Raw genomic sequence first — 18669 nt, 5'->3', positions numbered from 1 at the left:
GATAAGGCAGGGTCAGATTCTGCTCAGTCATGTCCTAGAAGCTTGATGAACACCTGCTGATATTAGTGCCACACAGGACCCCCTGGGTATGGAGGGAGTGTGGCTGCGCAGGCAGAGCTTTCCCTGCAAGCTGGTGCATGCTGCTCCAAGTCAATCTGCCATCACAGGCACCCTGCTGGAGTAGGTGCACCTCATGGTGCTTACACAGCATGCTGAACATCATGGGGCTGTCTGCTTGATGTTCACGAGTGAAAAAACAATGGGGGTTTGATTACAGCATTCGGGAGGTGAATAAACAATGAGGCAACAGGGGCTAAATATCAGGGAAGGAAACAGTGGGAGATGTGTGTAAGGTGATATAGGTTAGGATGGGTTTATTATAGATAATTTTACTATTCTCTATGAATTTCCAAGTGTGAGTTTATTAGTACAAGCACAGAGTGCTTATATAGTAATGTTTTATCTTGAATATGAGGAGAAATAAGCTAAATCATCATAAAACACCCTTATGGTGATACAGAACGTGCCCACTCCACCAGTCATCATAGTTGTTTAAAAATCAGATGTCACTAACTGAAAAAAATAGGCTGATACAAAAGTGTGCCTAGAACAAGCCTTTCATTTCCACAATTTATTTTTGACTTTGCTGATTAGATGAGATTGCTCCATTTTTTAGTGAACTAGTTCAGTTTCTACCATCATCAGTTTCCAAGGTAAAGAATGACCCATCTTCATTTTACCAATCTGCTGATTACATATTTGTTAGCTATTTTTGTTGCTCTGAGTATGTCCAGTATCTCATAAGGTCCTTCTCCAATCATTTGGCTAAAGATCCAAAACAATAATTAAGATTTCTACATTTACCAGCTATGCCTTGGGATTTGACTTGCTGAGTATAAAAAGAACCAGTGAGGAAGAGATAAAGGGCATTTCACTGTTCTTTAAGGGCTAGGGTTATGGGTGTTGAACAGTCTAAGAGATTTATTTTCTCTCTTGAAGTAACCTGTTTCTGAAGAATGGCGCTGAGTGACCTCCTTTACCCAGATAACCCCAAGAGAAGGCAAGAATTGATCCATCTGCACCAGGAATTGCTTGACTGCATGTCCACAAATTTCTGTGCAACAAATGAGCTGGCTAGAGTGCTGAATGAACACCTGGGCTGTACCATTACCCACATTCAGATGAGAGAGAACAGCACTGTGAAGGAAAACTGTGACATTATCATTCAAGCAATGAGTGAGATTCAGCGTCAGGTACAGAAGATTGATAGTGTCATGAAGGAAAAGCTAGAGCCTGTGTTGTACCAGAAGCTGTATGACATCAAAGAGCCCGAGCTGGAAAAAATTGCAATAGCCCATAAAGTTTTTTCCATTATTCTTGGAGAAGCAACTTCAACAGCTGGGATGGTAGCTATCAAACTTCTTGGCTCCAGTCTTATAACTCTCACTGTGAGCAAGCTCGTCAGTCTCCTTGTGCAGATTGGGGCATCTGTTCTTGGGGGAATCAGTATTACCATTCTCGGGCTTGGCATTGAAATGATCCTCCATGCAATCCTGGGAGCTGTGGAGAGGAATCAGCTTCTGACAGCTGTGAGAAGCTATGAGAAGCACCTGACTGAGTTTAAAGCAGCCTCAGAAAAGTACCAGCGTGTCATACGTGAAGTGACTTCTTTGGTGAGACAGCAGGTTCAGTGAACTGAAGTTCACTGAGTTCTCTCTCCTGCTGTCACAGCGACTGCAGCAGCTACGCCTGAAGAAACCTTTTTCATTCATTATGGTAAATGAACTACCAATGGCTTTTTTTTCTTATTAGTGGCAGCAGAGAAAGAGACGTGACAGATCAGGGAATTTGCACTGAAATTTATTAATAGGAAACTGGTTTATAGGTGCTTCTTGGAGACAATGCTTCAAATACTTCATACCATTCCTTCAGCTCTCTTCTGGAATGCCTTGTAGATAACCTTGAACTGCAATTCATAATAGTGACAATAATATTCACTGCTGGAGCAGTAGCGGTGAGAAGGTGTGATTTTTCTCTTACTGTGTTTCTATACCAAAGATGACAACACGATGGAGAACACAATTCATGACACAGTTCATGTCGTCATCTGGAGGGCTCATCGGGACAGCTGTGGTTGCTAAACTCTTAGTGTGGATTAGTGCTAAATCTGATAGGCTGAATTATCTATTCACTGAACTGTCTACAAAGACTATCTGAAGAATATTTAACTGCTATTTCCTGTCCCATCCCTGCAGAAGGAGCCAGTCAGAGATCTTCTTTAACTAAACTCTAATCTCAGGTGATTAGCAGGCAAGAGAAGCATGGGCCTACAGGCAAACACAAAAAACTTTGCCCCACAACAGAGAGAAATCGGCTGAGGCGTTCCAGGCTTGCCTGTCTGTGAATAACCTCTTATGCTCAGTAATGCCCCACTCCTGTCAACCTACAGGTAAATAATTTTGTGCACAGCTGATGCTCTGTTGAATGAAATGGGATTATACACACGTATAAGTGTCTGTAGGATTACAGCCCTTCAATGCACTAAATTTCATGTGCTTTACCCAAATCCACCACTGTGGGACTGCCAAAGGCCGGCTCAGATTCTGCATTTCACAATATGCTACCAAATACCCTTATTTTTCAGATTATAAAAAAAAAGCTGGAGGCAGACCATGATTCGCAGTCTCTTTCTCTGATTTCCTGCGGTTTGCTTTATTTGCTTTGATCTTTGGAAAAAAAATCCCAGTAATTTAAGAATAAAAATGAACCTGAATATTCTAAGACTTCTCTTTCCTGTACTTTTTTTTGGTTCTGTCTGAAAAACAAATCAAACTAAATAATGAAAAAAACATTAAAATCTTCATTATAGATGCAATTTATAAATTCTTTTTGATTTCCAGGATAGACTAATCTAGTGGATTGTACATGGGTTCCCTTTTTAGTACTAGAATTCCCCATACTAAAAGCATACTCAAATTCACACTTGTTTATCAATATTCAATATTAGCAATATTGATGATTATATTAACTAAATTGTGCCTGTGAAAGTAAAGAGATGGGTGAGAGTACAACAGAGAAGGTCTTCACTGGGTTCCTAACCCTTCCATTCTGGGTTTTGGTGGTTTTGTGTGGTTTTTTTTGTTTTGTTTTGTTTGTTTGGTTTGTTTTAGTTTTTTTTTTTTTTTTTTTTTTTTTCCCTCCCTACCATTCCCACTTTTAATCATCTTTTCTGACTCCTCTTTGCTTTTGTGTTCAAAACCCACTAGATTGCAATGCAGCAGCTGGCTCTCAAGCAGCTCTGCCAGCTATCAGGGAGAAAGCCCAGCATTCAGAAGCACAGATGGGTGATAGGGACTAACAAACTGGGTCCAGCACAAGCTGCAGACTGGGCAATGTGGGTCAAGAGTTGCAATTCAGAGGAGGCAAAAAACACTGCCCTGCCTACTTGAGCTATTGTGGTGGCTGACATGGTGACCTGAGGCATCATTTCTCCAAGATGTGACATATTGTGTCTCTTGACACAAGTGGCACTCAGTTTAGAGGTACTTGTTTAGAGGCAAAAGACTTTCAATCAGCAGAACCACAATATTTGAGTGTTGGAGAGGCAGGAGGTCCTGGTTCCTGGCAACTTTCTATGTGTAAATGTATATTTTAATTTAGGAAGAAAAAACCACCAGCTCAGTACATATCTTTACGAGACTGCCAATCACTGCTGTACAATAATAGCAGTCAAATAAAAACAAATCTCTTACATTTTCAGGCAGTTTCTCCACATTTTCTTGAAAGCAAATTTTAAGCAGTGTCAGGGGAAGTAGGATACACAATGAGGAACATCAAAATATACACTTTCTATTCACCTCTTGATGGATCCTTGTTTCTGGTGGGCTTAAAGCAAAGTTGGCTTGCCTGCAACAGCAGGTGTGGCAGGTGTCCTCATGCCCATGAGATTCTGGAAGACATTGAAGATGTTGGAGGCTGACAGGCTGTCCCTCTGCTTAGGAGGTAGGAGGCTGTGAGCTCACAGAGGCTGGGCCAGCATCCCCAGACAGCTAGGAGAGTTGTCTGTGACCTCATAGAGGAGTAGGGCAACATCCAGTCCTGACAAGGTGGTTCTGGGGTAAAAAACCTGCCAATCAGCTTGGGAGCTTCTCAAACTCTTTTCCTCAACTCTAGCAATAAGAAAATAAATGGGAGTTACTTGCATTACCCACAGTTATATACTTGAGCTCAGTGCAGCATGCATTTAACTGGCTAGGGGCAAGGGAGAGCATGCAGTTGAGCGGAAACAGCTTAGCTCTGTTCCTGCTTGGTAACTGAAGCTCTGTCCCAAAAAATAAGAAATAACCCTCTGACCAGTCTTATATTTGGTGTTCCAAAGATGTCACAAGCAGTCTGGGGTTAACCAGTCTGCTGATACTTCTCCTCTAGACTCCCCGGAGCTGCCTCTTGGTGTGACAGAAGTACCAAGGGAAAAATGTGAAGACTTTTGTCCTCCAAGTCAGCAGACACTGCTGGGAGAAAGCAGTTAGGGATGAGGCGGTACCATTGTCCCCACTGAGCCCAGTATTGTCATGACACAAGACCCCAAGCGCTGTGAGGAGCTGCCAGTCTTCAAAGCTTCAGCTGTCCCCTTCTCCAGAGACTTGGTACATGACAGGGATGTGCGTGGCCACAGCATTCCCACCACACCCCCTCAAGCATTCTTCCTCTGCTCAGTCTGTTCTTTTGGACAAAGGATTAAGAATTAAAACTGTATAACATGCATGTTCCAAAGAAGAACAGCCCCAAAGAATAAAAGAAACTGTAAACCAGCTAAAAAGCAGTCTAAGCTGCTTTCAAACCTGGTAACAAGAACAATATAAAAGAACGGGCCAAAGAAGCACAAGGTGGGGATGACTGCTGTGTACATGGTTAGCAAGACCCCCAAGAGCTAGGGCTTCGGAGCTCTGGCTCTGAGGATGCTCCTCGGCTGCCCATCTGCTAACCTGGATTTTGTGCAGTTTGGGACTAATGTTTGTGTTAATGTGATGCACAACTTAAATGTGTAGTCTTGCTTTTACCCACCTTGCAGGGATCCTTCATAAATTTCCAAGTTTGCCGACTAAGTTTCCATTATTTGAAGAACTGTAACAACATTGCAGGTAGCAGTAACAACTGTAACAGTATGGCAGGTTCACACAGAGCAGGGGGTCTACAAATCCCGCTCAGAGATCCAACCACCTCTGCTCCCAGGAGCATCTGTGCATAGAAAAATGTCCTCCCTACACTTCCCCCGGCTCACTGATTCTTTAAGCCTGCACCCATACTTTATTGCATGCCCCTTCTTATTCACAGTGATGCAACTGCTATTCAATGAGATGTTTCAGGTATCTTTATCCTGGTTCCTTATGTGTCTGTGGACTTCTGTTGGGAGACACACTTTGGGCAACGAGGCAGAACAGTTCTTACCAAGTGTTTACCAGCCTCTCCAAAGCTGATCACCAGTTTACCACAGGAGGGGCTGCAGGGAAAGACAACAAGAGTAGCTTCTGTGGTCCCTGCTGGGACCAAACTAGCTTCACTGTTCTCTTTGCACAGCCTGAGTTGCCCGATGAACGTCACCCACTCATTCTCCCGTAGTCCCCTGAAACAGCAGCTGCCACATGAGCCTAATAGAGGGATGCCAGCTCCCCTCGCAGGGGAACGGTGCTGTCTCCAGGCCAAACCCAACAAGAAACGCCTATCACTTCTGAGACTAAGAGGAACTCCTGAGCCCTCAGCACTTTGACTTTATTCCCCACGGACACGCCCCTCAGCTCCACCTTGTTTCAGGACAGAGGGAGCACTGTGTAGGATCTTCCCAAGGAATGCGTGGGGGAAGAGTGGCCGCAGTGACGACGTTCACAGCGCTCCTCTTCCGCCCCAGCGTTATTTCCAGCACTGGCCACAGCGGCGCAGCACTCCCTCACCCCAAGGACGGCCCTTTCCCCGCACCCCACCCCACCCCACCCGACCCGACCCGACCCGACCCGACCCCTTCGCCCGCCTGCCGACGTCCCCGTCCCGCCGCCTGAGGGCCCCGGCAAAACGGCTCACGCCGCTCACGTGATGCCCCGACGAGCGCGGGGCGCCTCAGCCCCGCCCTAACCATAGAGGAGACTCGCGCGGGGGAGAAAAGAGCGGCGGAACCATAGAGATGGCGTTGGCGCGCTAAAGCTCCCGCTTCCGGAGCGCAACTCCGCGCGGCGCGGCAGTCGCGCTTTACGGCGGCGCGCCACTCGGTCCCGGTTCAAGATGGCGGCGGGGCCGCGGCGGCAAGGAGCGTGGGGCTTATAGAGGCCGCTGCAGCGGGAGGGACCCGGGCCGCCCCGCCCCGGCCGGGCCGGACCGGACAGGACAGAGGGGTGAGAGGAGCGGAGCGGGACGGGGCAGGGAGGCGAAAGGAAGGCGAAAGGAAGGCGAAAGGAAGGCGAAAGGAAGGCGAAAGGAAGGCGAAAGGAAGGAGACGGCGGTTTGCGCTACCGCCTTCTCTTCCTCAGCTTGGGGGGAGGAGGGGAGGCTTTCGTGTGCCTCATAAGAGGCTTTCTGCCTCATTCCCCAGGGGCCAAAACAATCATAAATTTAGTGGTTGGTGTGTGGTTTTTTTTTTTTGTTGTTGTTGTTTTTGTTTTTTTTCCTTTCGGCTGTTATCTTACTGAATTAAAGCTCTTTGATTTGTGTCCTAAAGGATATGGGATCGAGATTTCATAAGTTTATTATCTTTCTCATTACTTTTTAAAAGTTAGAAATGTGGAGAATACGGGGTGCAAATGTAACTCCTGTTCTGTTTGTTGAAATGGTAGTATCTTGCAAAAAAATTCGTGTAATCTTATGGTGATCACAAATCATGGGGCGCTATTGCAAACAGCAGGCGACCTGTGAGCATAACCTGGTAGTATAAGCCATGAGCAGAGCTCAAGATTTTTACTAGTCAGTGCATTGAATGTGCTCGGTGCTTGGAGATTGGTAGGAACTCTTTCTGTTAGACCTTGAAGCACGAAGCACTGTGCCTAAATTTCTTTTTAGGGTATAAGGGGAGGCACGTCATCTAGTGGTTTAAAAGTGACATCTGTAATCAGGAAAGAATGATGCACACGGTGATTGCAGTGAGGCTGCAGAGAACTTCAGATTGAACTTGTGAATACTTTCACTTTGGTCACAATCTGTGTGGATGGAGTATGGTGATTGGGAAGTTGTGTCCCATCAACTCCCAAACTTAAGAGGTTGTTTCAGACTTTGGGGTGGAATCTTTTGTGCCTTTTTCTTTCACTTTGTTTTTTTCCCAGTGGTATTTTGGCAGGGAAGTAAGGCTGGAAGTGGGGGGAGATTAGAACTGTGAGAGAGGCTACATCCCTGACTCGTTTGGATGCTTCCGTAGTCATCTGTAAGTTGTAGAAATGTCTAGAGACAAGCAAAAATTCTTATCAGAGTAACCATTTCTTCTTTGGTTGTCATAACACAGCTTGAAATAATACTGATAGAAATAGAGAATGTAAGGGCAGTGGTATAGCAGTGGTCTCTGGGGAAGAGAAGAGGTGGATGTGTGTGCAGAACACTTGCTGATGGGTACGGTGGTGCCGGGGAGAGAAATTAAAGGCAGCTTAAAATCCTGAGGAAAGGAGGATATTTGTGGGAAACATTTAAAAATTAGAGGAATGGAAAGATAAAGATTGAAGAGCTCTCATGAGAGTAAATGAAAAGCTAGGACTCTGATATGGTCTTAGGAAGACAGAATGCGTATTTCTCCATACCAGTGCCCCTCTGTAGTGTAAGCAAGAAGCTACTTTGAATCTTAGAGTGAATAAGGAACTAGTTAATTAGTTTGAAGTAGATACTTAGTAAAGTAGTAGTAAGTAGATAAATAGTAGGACATGGGTAGAGTGATTTTGATGTGAATGTCTGAGCTTATAGTAGGGTTTGAAGATCTCACAAGTATTTGAGGGTTTTGAGGAAGCAACTGTGGTGATCTAGAGAGGAGGAATAAGCATGCTCAAGCTGCTGGTGCACGTGCATAGGACCTGAAACCATGTTGTCTTTTCCAGGTCTCTCCCTCTTTTTATTTTGTTTTTTTGAAGCAGAAGTAAAACAGTCAAAATGGGGCGGAGATCTACATCATCCACCAAGAGTGGGAAGTTTATGAATCCCACGGATCAGGCCCGTAAGTATTCACAAAAGCTAAGTAGATGGGAAAGGGGGGGGGGGGGGGCAGTCCAGTCCTAGGGACGCAGATAAAAAACTTTCTCTGAGGATAAGATTCTCACTTGTGAATCAGAACTGAGTTTCCTTACCTTTAAAAATAGTTTTGTCTGATGTAAAAACTTCCTGCGAAGGCTGCTTGCTTGCATGTTGTTGCTTCTCTGAGTATTTACCTCGTAAGTTTTTACTGTAGTTATCAGTGTTCAAAGGTCTTTGTACTTAGCAGGTTGCAGTTTAGCCAACAGCTTTCTGGGACATGGTTAATCTGAAATTGAGGAACATGTCAAATTTTGCAGATGCTCTGGTTAGATGAAGGAGTTCTCTGTGTTTTTCCCTTTTAGACTTTTGGCCAAATGTTATCGATGCTAAGTAGATAAAGCATATTCTCTACGGAATTATGGATTTTCTTTATTTCAGATGCATACTCAAAGCCTATGTATTTTCAAAGTGTGTTGTCTGTCACTAACTCTGTTTCAGCTTCTGGGCAGCAATCCTGTCATGATTGCACACATCACTATGACTCTTGCTCCTATTGTTCTTTTTTTTGTATAGAAACAGCCTTGCTTCTGGAGATAGGAAGACTATATAACACAGATGAAATAGAAATCTATTCCATGCTTATTTCACTTTCACTGGGAAGATGAGTTAACAGTTACAGTCTTTGTAAAATGAATGAACTCTTGAGAAACAGTCGATGAAGGAGAGGTTCTTCATGGACTTGATTGTCTCTTTCAAATTGTTATTTTCTCTTTTCCTCTCCTCTTTAGGGAAGGAAGCACGGAAAAGGGAACTAAAGAAGGTAAATAAGCAGATCAGGAATTTTTATTTGGCATTCCCTGTACTATGTATCATGTTTGTGATTGTCATGGGCCATGGCTGAAGAACAGACTACAGATGTTTTGGTTGATATCCTAAGGTTCACTTTGGAAAATACTGTCCAAACAAGTAGTTTAAGAAAACATTGACAGAAATCTTGTTTTGACCAGTCATATCTCATCATCTGCTACTTTTTAACTTGTGATGACTACAGCTTTTTGAAACATTTTTGTAAGTACTTGGGAATTAAAAACCCAAAACAAAATCCCAAACCAAATGACAAATAAACCACCTGAAACTCACATACTTTTTAGCATGTTTTACTGTATACCTTGTGGCAGTTGGTGTATTTTGTTGATTGTATGTGTCTTTGTTGGAGTGAATGAATTATAGAAGCATTTTTAAATATCAGGATAGAGGAATTAAAATTCCCATAAGTTTTAATTACCTTTGCTGCTAATGGTTAACATTTACAGGGCATTTTGAGGTGCATTTTTTTCTGCAGACTGGGAATATTGCGAGGGGAGTATTTGGTACAAAGGTTCTGTCTCTTTCTCCTGTGACACTTTTCTGATCTCCTTGATGTCTGATCTTAGAACAAAAAGCAACGAATGATGGTACGAGCAGCTGTACTAAAGATGAAAGATCCAAAGCAAATTATCCGGGACATGGAAAAACTGGATGAGATGGGTGAGTGAGAGCTACCAAGTGTTGGACTTAAGTAGTGGTTTGTGTAGATGCATAACATAGTTTTAAGGGACAACTGATGGACTAAAATAGAGTAACTTTTCTTTCCTGTTAGAAGGGGAGATTCTGTGAATAATCAGGGATTAATTATGATTTGATATGGTGCTATCAAAGATTAATTTTTTTTTCAGGAAGATGGCTATTTTAAAAAACTATTGTGCGTGATAGTGACTTAGAGTTGAGGGAGGGGATTGTTGTAAGGCTGAAGACTTCCTGAAAATAGGGATTGGAAGTTGTTTGCTTTTAAGTTGTTTCATTTCTCACAGTCGTAGAGCAAAGTAACTTAAGAATTTTTGGGTTGTTTTTTGCTGTCTTGGATTAGAGTTTAACCCAGTACAGCAGCCACAACTTAATGAAAAAGTGCTAAAGGATAAACGCAAAAAACTCCGTGAGACTTTTGAGCGCATCTTGCGGCTCTATGAGAAGGAGAATCCTGACATCTATAAAGAACTGCGCAAGTTGGAAGTAGAGTATGAGCAGAAGAGATCACAACTTAGCCAGTATTTTGATGCTGTCAAGGTAATGCTTATTATATTTCGGGCTTGTAACTGGTATTGTATACTCTTTGTCCACTTATCGGGTTTGACAATTAAGAAGGAAGGGAGCTTTTTAGAAGACCAGTATATATGTTTTTTTGGTCCATATTAAGTACTTGTATTAATTTGGGTAGTATCTCCAGTTACAGCATTTAAGTGAGGGTAGCATGGGGATTATCAAGTTTGTATTTGTCTCTGAAACACTGATTTCATTCAACAAGAAATTACAGGGGAGAGGGAAATTTATGTTGCAAATCAACAATATCAGAATTTGTTTTCTGTGTTAAAGAGAGTGAGCCTGTGAGTGTGCAGTTGGTATTTCTGTGAATTTCTACTAAATCTGTTGCTGGAAATAATGAGAATCCTTTGGCATTTCTTTAAAGAGCTTTCTTTGACATTCTTCCATACCATATTGGAGAACATAATGCCCAAGTGCAAGTATCTGTAAGACTTTTTTTTTTTTTTCCTTTGAAATATGCAGCAGCCTGTGATTTGTGCCTTCTGGATACTTAAAAAATACAAGCATACTTGTCTGCAGCCTCTCTGCTTTGCGGACTGAAGGTCTAAAGGGAGATGAAAACCTGACTGGGTTTTGACTGAAATACTAAAGCCTTTCATGGGTGCACTGTATGTGCTTTGCTTTGTGTTGAAAGCTTTTCCTCTTGACTTTTTCCCAAACATCTTTCATGGACTGTGGACTGCTGCAAGATAACGTGCCTTTAGAACAGACGCCTTTGGCAAGTGATGGCAGGTCTTGTGTGTTCTATTCTCCGAAAGGTAATGAGGTTGTACAGTAGCTCTGTGGGAATAACCCTTTCCTTTTTTTTTTTTTTCTTTCCCCCAGAATGCTCAGCATGTTGAAGTGGAGAGTATCCCCTTACCTGATATGCCACATGCTCCCTCCAACATCCTCATACAGGACATTCCTCTTCCAGGGGCCCAGCCACCTTCTATCCTCAAGAAGACATCAGCCTATGGGTAAGAGGGGAAGATAAAATTGAAGAGGAAGTAAAGAAAAGGAGCACTTTTATTACTGGGGAGGAGCTAGGTGTAGAAGCAGAAATAATACAGACTAGGAGAAATCAGGAATTCTGTGTGACTGAATTGTACTTTTTTTAACCAAAGCCCTTCTTAATCTTTTCCTACTGTTACAGGTTTTTGTTTAAATTGGTTTATGAGTAATATATGTTCTTTTAGCATTTGTCTTTATGAATATCAATAAAGCTTAAAGCCCTGCAACTTTGAATGTAAATGCCCCTTAAATTGCCATGTGTGTTCTGTTGTCTTGCTAGTATTCAGTTTAAGCTCCTAGTTTACTTGTTTATCAGGTTTCTCATTCTAGTACTACTTCTTTCTATTTCTTTGAGTAGTCTTCTGTTTTTACCAACTCTGTGGTTACTTCATTCTGCACTGTGATGGGATTCAATGCTTGTTTGTTTTTCAGTCTTCAGTTGCCTTCTGAGAAGCTTGCTTTTGTCTGATCTTCAGCAATCATGTCTCTGTATGTGTTGTAAACTCTTTGGGACATATCTATACTTTAGGAATGTTCATGTTTCTTTTTAGAAAGCTTCTGTGTAAGCAGTGATGAGAGAAAGCTAAAGAATTCTATTAAGCTCATGTGTGTCTTTGTTCATTGGTGTTGTTTTGTGTTTCTCGTTTCCTTTCTTATTTCCAGACCACCAGTTCGGTCCATTTCTGTACTGCCTCCTCCTGGGCTTGGTGTTCCCCGTTTACCTCCAGGCAGGAAGCCCCCTGGACCTCCTCCAGGGCCTCCCCCACCTCAGGTCCTACAGATGTATGGCCGTAAAGTGGGTTTCACCTTGGAGATGGCTCCTCGAAGGCGAGAAGAGGAGATTTCTTACAGTTCTGAAGCGGGTAAGGACTTCCCTGTTACTGTCTGGGGTTTTCCTTGACCTCTCTGGATAGTACTGTTGTGAGCATAGTGTGCCCTAGACAAGGTATTCTCTGGTAATATGGATGCTAATACTACTTGAGGGACTCTTCTTAAGTGATTGTACCTCTGAGATGATACTAGTATATTTCATAATATCTGCAATTTTGTTGTCAGCTATATTTTTAAATGCTGAAACTTATAACTTTCAGATACCTGTTTTTTCATTTTGTTGCATCGATGGGATATTTTCCCATGAAGCCTTAAAAGGCTGAAATGTCGTACATATTATCCCTTTAAAAAAAACCCAAACTACAAAAAACTCCCAACTTTCTCTGAGAATTCTTCCCTTCTCAAAAAAAACCCCAAACAAAAGCTAAAAGCAATGTAACAAAAACTATCCAAAAAACCCCAAAACAAATGGTTTTGGTAGGAAACCGTAGGTCATCCTTTAACACAGTTACTGTATCTTCCCTAGAAACTGTTGTGAATGGGTAGATCAGCTTTTTGCATACCAGAAACCATTGAGCATTTTAATGGTGGATGACTGCTGTATAGAAATGAACTAATGAGTTGTAGGTAGGAGTTGCCTTCACTTGTTTGCTGTGCAAATTAACTAGCTGGTTAATAGGAAATCTTATAAATAGACTCTCCAAAATGTTCTTTAAGAATGTGCTAAACAGTAAAGGGTTGACAGTATGTCCGTGTTGTTGCTAGGGGGATTTTTTTTAACTGTAGACATACAAAATATTCTGTCTTTCACTCCAGTGTATTTGGAGTTTATGCATTTCCTAATACTTTGCTTCCTGCAGGACAGCGAGGGCATGATGACGATATGTCCAGTACTAGTGAAGATGAAGGTTATCCTGAGGATATGGATCAAGACAAGCATGATGATAGTAGCGATGATAGTGACAGTGATAGGTCAGATGCAGACAGTGAAGGCGAGGACTTTCTGCATCGTGATAATGACAAGGAGAGGGAAGGTGGCGAAGAAAAGAAATCAGGTATGGTGGGAAGTTACAGACTGAGGTTTGATTTTTCAAAAGAGGAACACTACTTAGCAGAGTTTGTGTCTCTTATCCTGACTGGTGGGGAAAGTAATTTGTTTATCCAGCTAACAGTGTTGTAACTCAGCTAAATTCCAGCTGAAGAATTTTTATTGATAAATGGATCAGAAGGAAACTATCTAGAAGTGAAGCATCTTTCAGATGGACCTCTTTTCTTAACAGTTGAGGTAACTTAGTGAGGTTGCAAACCATTTTTCACCTGAAGCATTGAATTGGCAGGGCACCCTACAGAAATTAAGCCTCAGTGTAAAATATTATCACTCTTTAGTGACTTGAACAACTAAGACAACTAAATTTCATACTACTAATGCTTCCAGATAATATTTTTTTCTTAATTACTTGGGGGAGACCAATAGATAAAGAATATTATGTTAGCAAAACTTCAAATAATCAGTAATGCCAGCACTCATCCTTATATAAGGAGCATCGTTATGTTAGAATGATACATTATCCACACCAGCTAGAAGACTTAAATCTATCTGACTTTTGTTATTTTCTTCCTACTTCCCACCACCCTTGCCCATACTTTGCTTTCCCCAGGTCATAGCGTACGGTTTGCAGACATGCCTGGGAAGTCACGAAAAAAGAAAAAAAACATGAAAGAACTGACTCCACTCCAGGCCATGATGTTACGAATGGCAGGTGAGTGAGATGGATATATTAAGTAGACATATGCTGTTAAGGCTTCAAGTTAAGGTTTCTCTGGTAAGCTTACTTTGTTTGCACAGGTTTTTGTTTTATACAGTAAATATTTTACTGTCATAATGTAAGATCTGCTAAAAGACTAAGCTGTGTTTATCTAACACCAGTATCTGTTTTTTAAATCATTTTTAGTCTAGTAGCAGTGTGTGTTTTGCATAGCAGAGTTGAAGTTATGGTAGCAACTTATGGAGGTTTTTTTCTTCTATATTTTATCTTGCTTCACTCTTAAATAATTGCTCAAACAGAATATGAACCTCTTAGTGAAAGAAAGGGTGAGATTGTGTCTATGGGCTCAGCCTGTGTCCTGTAAGGATCTGCACTCCCTAAAAATAGCCTTTTGTAAAAATAAGCTAAGCAATAGAGTGCTGATTTTTTTTTTTTTCTTTTGTTTTAGAAAGACACCCCAGTGTCTTTCAAAGGCACTGGAGTTTCTTGGAGATGGGAATTAATGTTTATTTTGAGGTGTTGTCCCCTTCCCACCTCCCTCTCCACCAATCATAGATCAAATACTGCAGTTTGGGGTGGTAGTAGAAGTTTCAGCTCCCACAGGAACACATAGCTCTTGGTGGCAGAGCTGTATCCATAACTGTGATGGGTGGGTTTTTTTGTTTGTTTGTTTTCTATATAACAATAAAATCTGGTCAGCTTTTCTTTCCTTTGTAAGATTTAACTTTCTTCTTTTTATTTGTGTGCTCAGGTTTCTTTGGTGTTCACAAAGATATTACCCGTGGACTGATTTTATAAGTATGTCTCAATTTCCAGGTCAGGAAATTCCAGAAGAAGGGAGAGAAGTGGAGGAATATTCAGAAGAGGAGGAGGAGGAAGAAGAGGACTCTGAGTCTGAAGAGACATCACAGCAACAACAGCAACAGCAGCTCACTGAGGAAGCTCTTGCAGAGACTGGGTCATCTACTACAACTTCCCAGACACAGCAGCAGCAGCCACCTCCTCAGCCTGTTCCTCCAGCTCAGATACAGGCACCTCCCATGCCTGGGCCGCCTCCGCTAGGACCACCGCCAGCCCCTCCACTGAGGCCCCCAGGCCCACCCACTGGCCTTCCTCCTGGCCCTCCACCAGGTGAATACTTGATTTACTCTGGTTTGAAGGATGCAGGCTCTTGGTACTACAGACAGTGTATCAGTTTGGGAGTTGTGAAGCAGCAGATTGTGTTGCAATTGGGGTACAGGAGCCTGGTGTGGTAGTTGCCGAGACCTGTGTGATTTCTTCTGTAGTCAGTCTATTGCTGTACTGTGCTTTTGAGGCATCCAGCTCCTGTGGATGTAGTCAGCCTGATGGGCTCGTTTGTTAGCACTAACACTGACAGGCAGCAGCGGAACCAGTCTTGGGAGTATGAAGAACAAGTCCTGGTGCCAAATACCTCTCCAGTGTTTTTAACAACAACTCTTTCTGTTGTCTTCCTTGCTGTTACATTTCTGATACTTCCTAAAGGGGCAAATCTCAAACCAGTTATTTTCAGTAGAGCAAAACTGCTTCTTTTGGGGCCAGAATGACAATCAAATGCCAGAGTGATAAGTTCTTTCACTGTTAGCTGTTCAAATTCTTAAAACCTTAGCTCAGTAGCTTTTCTCAGATATTGCTTCATTACATGGGGAGGACCCCTTTTTCCAAGTGGGAGAAGATACTTGACTATTGTGAAGAAGCTTTACTTTAACTCTACAGCTGCTGTCTCTTGAGGTCTGGCAGCTGGCTAGTATTAGAATAGCTTTCAAGTTTCTATTGAAGATCTTTATTATTGGCTGATGGAACACTTGTTTTTTTTTTTTTTTAAACCGTGAACTAAGTTTCTCTCTTTATATGTGTGTTTTTAGGAGCTCCTCCATTCCTGAGACCTCCTGGATTACCAGGATTGCGTGGGCCTTTACCTCGACTTCTACCACCAGGCCCTCCACCTGGGCGACCACCTGGTCCTCCCCCAGGCCCCCCACCAGGTCTGCCCCCAGGTCCTCCTCCGCGTGGTCCCCCTCCTCGTCTGCCCCCTCCTGCCCCACCAGGTAAAGTGGTCTGTTTGCTTCAGCCCAGGTCTCTTCTTGATTTATTATCTCAGTTTTTGCTGTGTTGACCAAGCTAGTAATTGGTTACCAGTTTGTCCTTGTTCCTGTCTGTGTGGCTGCATTGTGCTATGTGCTGTTATGTTTTTCTGTGTAATAACAAGTAATTCCATGCTTTGTGTAGTTTGGTAGCAAGAAACCTGTACTTAAAAAGGGAATTTCAGAGTTTAAACTTCTGCTGGATTGTTTCTGATTAACCCCCGGGTGCTGTAATGGTGCTCCACTTAATGAGTTGGAGATAGGGGTATTTTTTTTTTCTGCCTGGTCATTTCTGATGATCCATCTCACTGGGATTTCAGAGTCATCAAGAAACTTTATTTTCAGATTATAAATTTAAATTTTGAAAGGGAGCAAGACACAGGTTCCTGTAGCTTTCAGAATCTGAGGAGTAGCGGCATTTTCAGCCCAGCATTTGGTGCAGGGTTGAAAACTTTTAAGACTCCCAGGTGTGGAGTCAGCTCATGCTTTCTTTTCTTCTTACAGGTATCCCTCCTCCTCGCCCAGGCATGTTACGGCCACCTCTGGTGCCTCCATTAGGACCTGCCCCACCTGGGCTCTTCCCACCAGCTCCCATTCCAAATCCTGGGGTACTGAGTGCCCCACCCAGCTTGATTCAGCGCCCCAAGGCAGATGACACCAGTGCGGCCACTATTGAGAAGAAAGCTACGGCCACTATCAGTGCCAAGCCACAGATCACTAACCCCAAGGCAGAGATCACTCGCTTTGTGCCCACTGCCTTGCGAGTGCGCCGGGAGAATAAAGGGGCTTCAGCTGCCTCCCAGAGAAAACAGGATGATGAGCCTGCTCTCCCATTAACCAAAGCTGCCCCTAAGGCTGGATCATCTGCCCCTATCTCTGTACAGACAAAGGATGATGTGTATGAAGCCTTCATGAAGGAAATGGAAGGTCTCCTGTGACCTGTCATAGTCGTAGTCAGCTTTCCTGCCCTTCTGAACACAGATCAGACCACTGCAGAGGGAGGAGAAGGAAAGGTCCTCCTGCAAGCAATGAAAGGGCTCGCATAACAGAGAATTGTTTGCTACCCACAGGTTAACTTGTCGGTATGCTCTGAATAGAGACTGCTGCAGATGAGGTGTGGCTGTGGTCCTCCTTTCAGAGCTAGCATGTCCACTTGGTGGAAGGAAGTGATGCTGCTTTGCTTGAGTCCTCCCCCTTCCTTGGAGGGAGATAATGGTACTCTGGGGAGGGGGGTGTGGGACTGGGGGTGACTGCTCTGCCTGAATCCTTGCACATCCTGAATGCTCTGGTGTGGGTAGTAGAACTGTTATTTAAGGAGCCAGAAAAGTGTTAGCAGCATTTCATATGCATATGGTTGTGCAGTTTTTATTTTCTGTACTGCTCTTTTCTGTAAATATTTTATAATCCTGTTTTTTTAGTTGCAGTGAGATTGATCAATCATCTTTCTTTCAGGATAGTCAGGGAGGTAATTTGTTGTGTATACTGTACACTGGAATTTTGCACCCTATCCCCTTTACAGTCATCTTGATGGCTTTTCATCAGCTGGGGAAACTTCATTTTGTCTTAAGACAATAAATGTTCAGTGTATCAAAATACTGTTTCTTGTGATTTGTCTAAAACTAGCATGTGGATGGAAAGAGGGGGAAGATAGAGGCACTCTGAACTTCAGAAAAGCAGTTGCTACAGTATATATAGCATGTACTCTTTTAACACTCATGTTCTGCTATATTCTTCTCTTTGTGTTCCTAGATGTCCCTTTTAACCTTTGTTGGTAGCTAGCAGAAACTGAAGTCTTGAAGTGATACTAATAATTAGAAAACTATTTATTTTATATACTCTTATTGAAAGGTTTACTTCGTATCAAGCCTCAGATACCCACTGGATGCATCTTGGACAGGCTACCTTAAGTAAAAAATTGTTAAACGATTTTAATTCTAAGAAGTTGACTGTGGAAAAATCTGTTTTCAAATTCTATTAAATTAGCGCTTTTAAGGTGCGGCTATTTTTTAAAAAAAGAACTTTAACGTTTCCAGCTTAAAGAATTCTTTTTCTATTTTGGTGGAAGTACTCCTTTAGCTTCGTTCACTACGCTGTCAGACAAATGTACTAATAATCCTTACCATATGCGAGGAACAAATCTTTATTCTTATTTGAAACAGACTACAAAATCTCCTGGGATCTTTTAGACAAATTAGTTTTGAGACCAGTGGGATCAGTTGTGTTGGCAGTGAGTCTCTCCCAAATGAGCTGCTGCTTTAGAGAGGGAATAAATATTTCAAAAATGCAAAGTTTGGTCTGGAATGCTGAATTTGAGCACAAGACCTAATACTAACAGTTAGCTATGTCGGTGTCTTCATCCTGTTAAAAAAAAAAATAAGATGTTAGTGTTGTAAGTATGATATAACATGAAAAAGGTTGAGAAAACTTAATTGCCCCTGTTGAAGAGCTTGTGATGGGTGTCTTGGTGATTTTTAAGAGCGAGTCCTCTAACTGTATCAATTTCTAGGTGAATATATCTAGGCTTGTGGGTTTTTAGATTTTATTTTTTTTTTTAATAAAAAGAATTTATGTTAAGCTACCAGACTAGTAGATATCTCAAACAATACCTTTAGTTGGCTATAAGCCCCAGACCTAGCTGAATACTT

General features: G+C 42.4%; 2 protein-coding genes across 2 annotated transcripts; both read left to right on the top strand.

Moving 5' to 3' along the window:
* Positions 1–1016: 1016 nt before the first annotated feature.
* SMCO3 (single-pass membrane protein with coiled-coil domains 3) lies at positions 1017–1694 on the top strand. The gene has a single exon (XM_074901446.1). The coding sequence runs from the start codon at positions 1017–1019 to the stop codon at positions 1692–1694; it is 678 nt and encodes a 225-aa protein (XP_074757547.1).
* Positions 1695–6250: 4556 nt separating this feature from the next.
* On the top strand, positions 6251–17633 carry WBP11 (WW domain binding protein 11). The gene is made up of 12 exons (XM_074902633.1): positions 6251–6383; positions 8061–8176; positions 8982–9013; positions 9627–9720; positions 10100–10296; positions 11158–11291; positions 11989–12188; positions 13017–13211; positions 13815–13916; positions 14739–15053; positions 15806–15988; positions 16529–17633. Exons 2-12 carry the CDS (start codon positions 8113–8115, stop codon positions 16960–16962), a joined length of 1950 nt encoding a protein of 649 aa, XP_074758734.1. The 5' UTR covers positions 6251–6383; positions 8061–8112; the 3' UTR covers positions 16963–17633.
* The last annotated feature ends 1036 nt before the right edge of the window (positions 17634–18669 follow it).

Source organism: Athene noctua, chromosome 3, assembly GCF_965140245.1.
Source record: "Athene noctua chromosome 3, bAthNoc1.hap1.1, whole genome shotgun sequence".
Taxonomy (NCBI): Eukaryota; Metazoa; Chordata; class Aves; order Strigiformes; family Strigidae; genus Athene; species Athene noctua.
The sequence above is the reverse complement of the archived record's forward strand: the minus strand, read 5'-3'. Positions and strand labels throughout refer to the sequence as shown.